General features: G+C 40.8%; 1 protein-coding gene across 3 annotated transcripts in view; it reads right to left on the bottom strand.

Moving 5' to 3' along the window:
- Positions 1 to 714: 714 nt before the first annotated feature.
- ywhae1 (tyrosine 3-monooxygenase/tryptophan 5-monooxygenase activation protein, epsilon polypeptide 1) overlaps positions 715 to 9849 on the bottom strand; it is a 46654-nt gene continuing 37519 nt past the window's right edge. Inside the window, exons 4-8 of one of the 3 annotated variants that reach the window (XR_013499064.1) lie at positions 8887 to 9093; positions 8170 to 8306; positions 6936 to 6982; positions 5968 to 6001; positions 715 to 3673 (exon numbers count right to left, since the gene is read on the bottom strand). Coding sequence is in view for 2 of the 3 variants with exons in the window: in XM_078224589.1 (XP_078080715.1) it covers positions 3621 to 3673; positions 8170 to 8306; positions 8887 to 9093 (397 nt within the window). In the remaining variant the exon portion in view is untranslated. The remainder of the gene's footprint in view (positions 3674 to 5967; positions 6002 to 6935; positions 6983 to 8169; positions 8307 to 8886; positions 9094 to 9849) is intronic. The other 2 variants (XM_078224590.1, XM_078224589.1) reach the window with 2 other exon arrangements.

Raw genomic sequence — 9849 nt, 5'->3', positions numbered from 1 at the left:
GTACTGGGTTGGTTTAGAATAGTATAATTAAAAAGCTCCCAAGTTTCATACAAGAACAAATTATAACTTCAGAATTGTAGACAGTATTCCCAAGGGTTACAGAAATCCCTTAACCTGTAATCTACCCCACTGCAAACAACTGCATAATACTGTCTGCATAACATGCTCAAATTATGGTACAATATTTTGTTTAATATGTAATGCACTTTTTGCTCCCTTGTAAACCTTAGTACTATTGTTTGCTATTTTGGTAGCTGTAAGCTTATTTACAGTACTACACATACAAGTAATCTCAGCACTGTGCACAGGAAGTTGAAACATATGCTGTTTAATTACAGAAGTGTTTATACACCAAGCTACAGTGGTGGATCTCCAGTGGCATTGCTCATGAAACCCCGAAGGATCGGGAATGGTTTGCATTATGTTGCAGGAGGCCCTCCTTGTGCGGCCAGGGCCAAGAATTAAAACAATTGCAACCAATAATAATAGATGATGCCAGAAAAATAAAAGTGGGGGAAGGATCAAGGTGGAAAAACAAAATGCACAAGAGATTGGGTCAGGAAAATAAGTGGCCAATGAAAAGAGAAAAAGGAAACTAACTGGGTAGCCGAGAGCTGGCAAAGTCAGACTGAACCGAGTTCCTTCTGCGGTCTGACATTCTACGGTGGGAGGACCTGGTCTCAGGGAAGTGAAGAAAATTCAGACACATTCAAAGACAGTGAAACAAGCAAATGTTTATCAAGTTTTTGGGAAATAAGAGCATGCTTTACAGAAACAAATATCAACAGCAAAAGTCGTGAAATCAAACTCTTTCATTGCCTGAAGGTGGTTCACATTTCTCTCTCCAATTTGTCTCATCTGGACCATAAATCATATAGAATCTCAAGTTCTCTGAAAATTAAATATTTCAACTGCACTCCCTGATCTACACATCGCTACGTTGTCAAACACCAGCATCTGAAATGTGACCTCTTTCCTGCAACAACGTTAGCTCCTCTTTCAAGCCTTGCTTTACTCAGTCTTTTTCCGACTTTGATATTAAGTTAGCTGGGTTTATAGTTTGGAGATACAACTTAGCACCTAATATGACAAGTCACTTACCAATTATCCAGAATATTTCCCAAATTGTGAGCGCTTCTATTTTCCATCTTTAAAGAAGTCAATTGTACCTAATCTTCACAACAATATCACTATCTTTACACACTGTTTCCCCCCCCCAGTTCTGAATAATTCCTTGTACAAGGCAATCCTGGAGATGGAATCAAATGATCTGTAACAACTCTTCCTGAAAATCAATATCCAACTCTGGTGCTGCCCCATCTACTTGCTGAATATGTTGGTTTTTTCTGCCTGCCACTCAGTTTAAATAGCTCAGATTACTTGCCACATATTTGACCCCAGTAACCAAGGTGTCTTTTAAAAGCTCTAGATTTGCTTCCAACTCTGCTATTCCTCAGCTCTAACATACTGAAACATCCAACTATCATCCTCGCCAGGTACTCTTCATCCTCAAAACTACACACATGCATTTCACAAAGAGCATCATTTTTAGCTGGATCCAGGGGATTCTTCAGTGTGTTCCCTACAGTATTGGTGAATGGTATTTGCTTTACTCATACTGAACGTCCATCCATCCACCAGGAACAGGCTCTTTATTCCAAGAAACTAACAGTAAGCAAAAGGTATCCAATCATCAAACGACCTGCTTGCCTTTTAAGACATTTTGCTCTGCAACTGAGCACAGTTCCGAGTGTTGCACTCAATGGTATACTCTCAGCATCACTCCAAGGGCAGTCCTACTTGTCCCTTAAGTATTTAACCTTCTCTCAATGGATTTAATATGTGGGGAAGAACAAGCTTCCTTTATAATTCAACATTTATTTTGCGATATAGGCTTATGGTGCCTGATACAGTTGCTTAGGTCCATAAACAATTCCTATAGAGGGACAATCACTCCACATTCAGCAGTTACAATGCAGACAGAAGTCATGCTGAAGGACTGCCCAAGCATCTAACTGTCTGACTGAAGAGATAATGACCTCAGATGTCACACACATAGTAGAGGTCAATGGATAAGGAACAATGGGTTCTGGCTTAGGTGCTGAAGCCAGATTTCCTGAGCTAAGAAATCAAATACCAGCTGCTGTAAAGTCCTTGGACACGAGCAGAGGCCTGGGTTGAGGACAGAACAGGCTCCACTGCATATGTTCAAAAATCATGTTTTCAGCAAGTAGTGAAGGTGACTGGCACTGATGGAACTGAAAGCAGCACTGATCAAAAGATTGAGGGGGGAATGATTGCTTTCTCTCAAAAATCAGCCTTCTACACAGCCAGGCTGCATTATGGGGGAGGGTAGACGGCACTGGATTCTGCAAATCACCAATAGCCAAAACTACTGCCACATGATAAAGCACAATATTCCCAGCAGAATATTTGCTGCAAATGAGTCTAACAGCTTCTGAAACAACAAAATGCTCTAACCTTTCTTACACCCCACAATCTTGCTTCAAATTCTGGCACCCAATGACCAACGACACACGGAGGATATTGAACAGCAACAAGCTCCTCCCTTCAATTAATCTGCCTATACACTGTGCTCTCAATTTCTGCAAAACAAACAGGCGACGCAGAGTCACAGACAGGATAAACAGCAAAAGAGATCTTAATTTAGGTTCTTTTATTTAAGTTTAATATTAATCCATGCTGTGTTTCAGTAAGAAGGATACAGATCTGTATCGGTGGCTCCAGTCAGATATATCCAGTAGTACAAATTAGCTTCAAGTTACACATACTGAACAAAGAGAGAAAGAGAAGGGAAGGGGGAAAGAGGAGGAGTGGGTAGGAAAAAAAACAAAACTTGTTTTAAAGCATGCAGGCTTTAACAGCAGCTCAAACACGACCTGCTCTGCCAGGATGGACAAAAAAATAACAGCAAAGGACTATCCATGGATTGTAACTGTCATCTGCTATCTTCAGGGTTAATGCACTGAAGGAAAACATTCTGCACATCAGGCTCACAGACTTAAGAGCAAGCTATTTAACTGCTCACAAAGAATACAGTTTTATTTGTTTAGCCACACTGGTTGATGCAAGTACATTTTTGGGGGAATAAAAGAAAAGCAAACCAAGAGCATGCAGTTGCTAAGAGGGATATGATGCTTTGATGTGTTGTAAACACAACACATTTAAAAGGCCGAGGGGATCACAGCACACCGAGGAGTGGGGCTCGGTTGCCAGTCACTGCGACTTGTGACTGGCCACCAATTCAAATTCACTGCTCAGATCTCGACTGGTAAAAAGGCGTCAATTATTCACAAAGCTGTATTAAGTAGAATTGAACATTTATTCAAAAAGATTTCCAAAGAATTATGGTATCTAATCAAGAAAGCAGGTCCCAGTTAAACATCCATAGAGAGCCAGCATTGCTTTTAGATTTTATTTTAAACAAGTAAAAAATAAAAATTAAAAAAAAACAAAAATAATCCTCTGAACCCAAATGGGCACATAGCTAATTCTGAGGTCCAGCACCAACATCAAATTTACTGGTTCTCAGCTTGGACTAGGACTGTGGGGAGGGACAGGAGAGGGGCAGACAGGGTCTTCTCATTCGCCATGTCTTCTCACTGATTGTCGTCATCAACATCTTGCACCACATCTTTACTTGGTTCTTCACCTGCGCAGAAAGGAATGAGGCAAGAGGAAAGACAATCAATTTACTCGAAGCAGCATATCTAAATACACCAGCTACAGCACTCTCAGCAGCAGCTTTCAGATACATGCAGCTTTCTAAAGATTAGCTGTTGCATTCCAGCCATTGATGCCACGGGCAATTTGCCCCAATCCATTGTCCACTTATGGCCTCACCGTTCTTCGATCCCAAGAAGCGAGCCAGATTCCAAGTCTGGTCAGCTGACAAGCAAATTTAATAACCAGACAACTGATGTCTCTCCAACCAGTCCCCCACTCCAAACCCAAAAGGAGGCAGAACTATGTGGGGTCTTGTAATGGAATAACATGGGTAGTTCTGTACATGGAGATGAACACTTGACATACAGCCTCAGTTGGAAGAACACATGAAGGCAGAATCGAAAATGAACAGGGTTTGAACAGTTAGGAATTTATGCTTTCAGCATAATTTATTAAAAACTACACCCAAAGTTTTGGGGAATTTGTATTCATCAACACATGGAAGCATAAAGGAACTAATAGATTATAAATTCCTGGCGCTGTATCCATGTTCAGGCCAGAAACATGGCTGGAGCATCTGGTGAATGCTACACTTCAAGCATAAGCAAATAAAAGATATAATAATGGACTAAAGGCCAGAAATGTATAATGTATAAAAGGTTAACCTGCCTACATGTTACTTTAACATGGACATTAGCCAGCTTACTGTGGAATGGATTAATACATATTAAAATAGCACAGGGTGGAATTTCACAAAAAGGGTCACTAACTACCTTTGGGAAACATTTTCTGTAGTTTGTTACATTAGCTCATTAAGTCCCAATTATTTAAACCAATGAGACATTGGGAGTAGCAGTTCCCTGAGCTCTATTTCACAAGTTCAATTCTATTCAACGTATGCATTCTGGAAGTTTATCTGGGAGCAGGGGCGATATTAGAATTACTATCTAGGGAGAATTTATTTACCTGCAAACATTGGGCAGCTTACTCAGACAAATCTTGCTGCAAGAGAGGGAAGTATTACTTGCATCAAGAATTCAAACTGCAACTAAGCACCATGTTTTCACTGATTAACTCACCCAACACCTGCCTGACAACTGAAAAGCAGTGGTTGCTGGAATTATCGGGTTATTAAGCGTTATCTCCAGCTGAGTTGGAGATTGCACTATTCTGCAGGGTGCACCAACACCAATTCAGTCCTGAAAGTTGATCAATGTTGTGCTATTCCACTCCCACCAAAAAACAGAACTGGAGTGTAGGTTAGAGCAGTGAACATCATTTTCTTCCCTGAGTGAAAACAATTGGACTTCTGAAATACACAGGTTATTACCCTGATTTAACTCCAGTGTTGCTTTAACACAAGTACTCTTGCAGAATTTCTGCCAGCTTATAGCCAAAGAAAGGAACTTTGCTTAAAATTATATCAGAGGTACCAAAAAGATCAGACCAATTGCAAGACCTGCAGCTTTAAAAGTAGTAGAAGTATAATGCGTAGCAGCATAGTGCATCACCTCTTGTACTATACTAGGTCCAATGTTCAAATCAAGTGTCAAAGGCAACGCATGGACTAGAATTACTTTGTTCTGGAAAGACTGAGGGAAGTTATACAAAGGAAGAACAATTTCCTACTGCCAGAATCTGCACGTTTTGGTGCAACTGATATAAAATGTGCACACACCACCGGGTTAGTGCTGTTCTCTCCTCCCTGGAACCTGGGATTCGAACTAATCCAAAACAATGGAAGTAATCAGTCATGCATGTGAAATTAATTATTGGCAGCCTCACTGCTGGTAAGTGCAAAACACAACACTCTTCACAATTTCAGGCTGGTCAGACAATTTAATGATGGTTGATGCAGATAGTGTCAAATCGATGCAAATGGATGCTGTAAAGTTGAATCATTCGGACATGTAATTGATCCGGTGTTGAGCGAGTCTTATTGATTTGAGTAATCTGTGTATACTGGGGATTACTCACAGAAGGAAGGAAAATTAAGTGCAGGGTTTTTAATTCTCAGATTCAAAGGTAGGTGCAAGAGGGTGCCTGATTACCTGTTCCTATTTGTAACGCTAGCATGCACCCAAATGACGATGGAATACAAGTGCTCACCAAAAGCTTTGCAAGCATTACATCTCTATGGCCTTATAATACCATAATTTAAATTAACCATTATTGGTTTTAGTAAAAGATTCTTTAGACCATCCATTTCAGTGTGTTGGCAGTAACCTCCATTTGGGAGAGATTAAATGATTAAAATATTTCTGGCGGCGTTTGACCTACCTGAGATGCTTCACCCAACCTCACAAAATCACTACTGTGTATGAAATAGGATAAAGACATGACTAGTTTGCAGAGATACTACAGCTTTCCGAACAGCAAGCACACTAACAAGCCCAAGCAAGGAATAAGTAGATTAAATATAAACACAACCATTTGTCTTGAGCATGCCCAGATTCAGGACACATGACCATCTTTCCTACAATGCAATGAAACTACAGGGTCCCCAAATGAAAACAACAGTCCATGAAGCAGGGCTACAAATATTCCAAACCGATTTGCCCTGATCATGGCGATAGATGGAACTACAAAATTATAACAGAAAACCATGAGTCACTGAAACCACAGACAGAAAGTACGAGCATGCCCACATGTTGAAATACAGCTCCTCAAACTATGCCCAATTCTAACTAGAATGCTGAGACAGACCCAGCTGTGAGAGCCACACAGAGGTTAATGCAAGGATGGGACTGATGTCACAATACCAGACAAGTATGAAAACCACAAACTCAAGCTTTCCTCCCCTTACTGGTCCAGGTTTCTATCAGGTTAACAAATTAGTAATAAGAGTGCAGTTTTTTTGCTGCAAATTTATCAAATTACTCTCACTCAAATCTATGTACACCCCTTCTCACGGCTTTAGCTGTGCCATTTTTGAAGAAGCTGCTAGGATGGAGTGAGGGCAGAAGCAGATATATCTGATCTTCATACGCTAACTCATTTGCCAATTTGAGATAGTGTAGGCGGCAGTACCTAGTCTCAACTGCTGCAATATGGGCTATTCACAATCTCAGTTCACAGCAGGAGTCTCAAAAAGGACCAAGATCAGCAAGTTATATGATATACTCTCCCAGCACTCTGCTGTTTTCTCAGGGATAAAGCTCCAACAATGCAACATTAAAAACTAGTTTTGAAATGGTATTGTGACATCTTGGATATATGACAACTACTTGGCATTTTGAATGACTTACAAAGTAAAGATTACAGGGGGAATGAATGGTTCATATCCTTTAGGAATCTATTCAGGAAGCAGAAAGGAACAGAAGAAAAAACAGGAATGTGAATGTAAAATCAAGAGGGAAATTTAATAGTATTTAACAAAGGGTGCATGAAAATTGAAACAAAAGATTCCTCCATGAAATGGAGAGGTGCATGATTATATCAAGTGACTGTTTTCTCCACACCTATTTGTGCAACTCGGCTCAGAAAGTGATCATTCATCCAGAAACCAAATGCTGACATTATATTTAGTCAATACCATGAGAGAGAGAGAGAGAGAGAGACAGACAAGTCACCTTGGGAGTGAAATCCCAGAACTGAAGTTTGAATTAAGAATTTACCAACAGGCCAAAAACAGAAGTTTTAAAAAGAGTAAAATGGGTCCCATAATCAACAAGCTCTAAAAGCTATCTATAATATCTCAGTTGTCCCAAGGAGACAGAATTATTGTGATTTGACTTTTCTTTTGGCTTTTTAAATATTTGTCTCAGAAGTAAACAACAGGGAATCAGAGATTCATTGTTGCTGGATATATCTACAGCCAACATCCTCACTACAACCTATTTTAGTTAATGCTCAGGTCCAACAGTAAATGACACTGGGTATGAAGCAAGAATAGGTGCTCTCAAAAGTATCATTCAGCAGATGAAACAAAAGTACACCATTAACTCCATACCAGTGAACAAGCTTTTTCTTGGTTGGTCGGGACCCTCACCAGCACATGGCATCAGTGATGTAACCTAGCCCCAGCTACACATCACCATGAGGAGACTTCCTGGAGTACAGGTTAACAGCTCAAAGCAACAGCAAAAAGATAAACCTCTGTCAAAATAAGTAACATGATTGCGGGAAGGAGAGAAACTGGAGCCTTTGCATTGGTCTCAAAGTTATAACCCTTGCCAACATTAAAAGGCTGATTTGGGCTAAATTGTCAACTTCAATTGTTTAAGAGTCTGATGTGCAGACTGGAGCACACTGCAGCTGAATAGAACAGTGGGCGTAGGGGATCCTTGCAGTATTTGTACTGAAGATTCCCCAAAGTTGCTGGATTGGGTATTTAAACACCTTAAATTAATATGACCTCCCTCTCCAACTCTTAGTTCAGTGGGGGTGTGGATAAGAACACTGGCAAAATAAATAGGAAATCTACTGCATTCATTGTATAAAAATAAGGTCCCTGGAAATCAGTAACTTCTGGTTACATACCATCTCCCTGCATGTCTGAAGTCCATAGTGTCAAGTTGTCACGTAACAACTGCATAATGAGTGTAGAGTCCTTGTAGCTTTCTTCACTCAAGGTGTCCAGTTCTGCAATTGCATCATCAAATGCTGCCTTTGCCAATCTGGGGGAGAGAAAAGCATGTTTATTTTGTTGCTGCAGCCAACTTTAAGATCTCAGGCTAGACTGGCACATAGCACTTCACACAGTTAACATTTCAGTCTACTGCTTTCAGCAGTGTGGTTCATTGAGTAAAATCAGCAGTCATTCTAGCTAACTCCCACAAAAGGCAGAGATGAATGGCCTGTTCATCTGTTTTGGCAGCACTCTAAGGACACCAGGAGAAATGCCTTGAAAATATGCCACAAGATTTTTTAACATCCATCTGAACCACAAAAGAAAGTAGACAGGCCCTTAGTTTAACATCTCAAAGGAACAGCCTCTAACACTGAAGCAATCCCTCAGTACTCCACTAAGTATCAGGCTGAAATAGAGCCTGAACATTTTTGACTCAGTACTGAATGCACTCAACTGAGCCTTGCTGACACCGTGCTTCTCCACAGCTGAAATTGTGACTGCTCAGCCTCTACACGAGGGGTCAGAAGAGGTACCAGAGGGCATCTATAACATGGATCAGCAACTTGAGAAGGTCATAACTGTCCGCCTGAACACCTTGTGTTCCAGTTTGTCTGTCCTGTACATACCTGCAGGCACGGTCAGGGGAGTTGAGGATTTCATAGTAGAATACAGAGAAATTCAAAGCAAGGCCTAAGCGAATGGGGTGCGTCGGCGGAAGTTCTGTCATTGCAATATCACTAGCCGCCTTGTATGCGACCAGGCTGTTCTCTGCTGCCTCCTTCCTGTCATTCCCTGTTGCAAACTCTGCCAGATACCTGTGGTAATCACCTTTCCTGTAATCAAGACAAAATTTAACAAAACCTGGTAAAGCCACAATAACGGTTTCAACTTTTAACAAATGGGTTCTTCGTTGTTATACAGCTTTAAAGCTAATTTTACTAAAAAGAGAGCAAGGGCCAGCAACACATCACCCATCTAAACATTGGTGGACTCAGAATGTATAACACTGATTCAGCTGATCAGTCACCCATTCACCTTCTCTTACCCTCTACTAACCACCTTCTGAAAAATAGTGAACACAGTAGAGAAACATGGGAAAAAAACTACTGAAAAGAACAAACTTGCATTTGCTCCCCCCCTCCCAAGACTCCAAATTGAGCTAGAATTTGATAGGAAATAGCAGAATACTGCTAAAATACTGCTAAAAGCACAACTGAAAACCATGTTTTATTTCTCTGAGCTTATGATCAGAAGCCCGATTCTTGGCTAATTTATTCTTTCCCCCCTCTCAACCAGGGCACTTAGCTAATTGCAGTACCCCCAAATGCTGCTCTCAGTTGTCAGCTAACTTAGCAGAGACCAGTAATTCAATCTGGGGCCCCAAAGTCAGTATGCCTTACTCCCATACCAAGCAGTGGCTTTGCCTGCCAGGCTATTCTGAGGGGATCAATTTCTTAGCCAACTTTTCTTTGGCTGGCAGAAAAAGTCAATGTCCCTGGCCATAATTTCTGCTATAGTAGAGTAGCACTTGAATACACAGGGGAACAGTAGCAAATAAGCAACAACTATCATGGTCATTTGAAGTCTGA

The sequence above is a fragment of the Mustelus asterias genome, chromosome 12 (genome assembly GCF_964213995.1).
Source record: "Mustelus asterias chromosome 12, sMusAst1.hap1.1, whole genome shotgun sequence".
In the NCBI taxonomy this organism is placed as follows: domain Eukaryota; kingdom Metazoa; phylum Chordata; class Chondrichthyes; order Carcharhiniformes; family Triakidae; genus Mustelus; species Mustelus asterias.
Note: the sequence above shows the minus strand (reverse complement) of the source record. Positions and strands in the feature narration are given on the sequence as shown.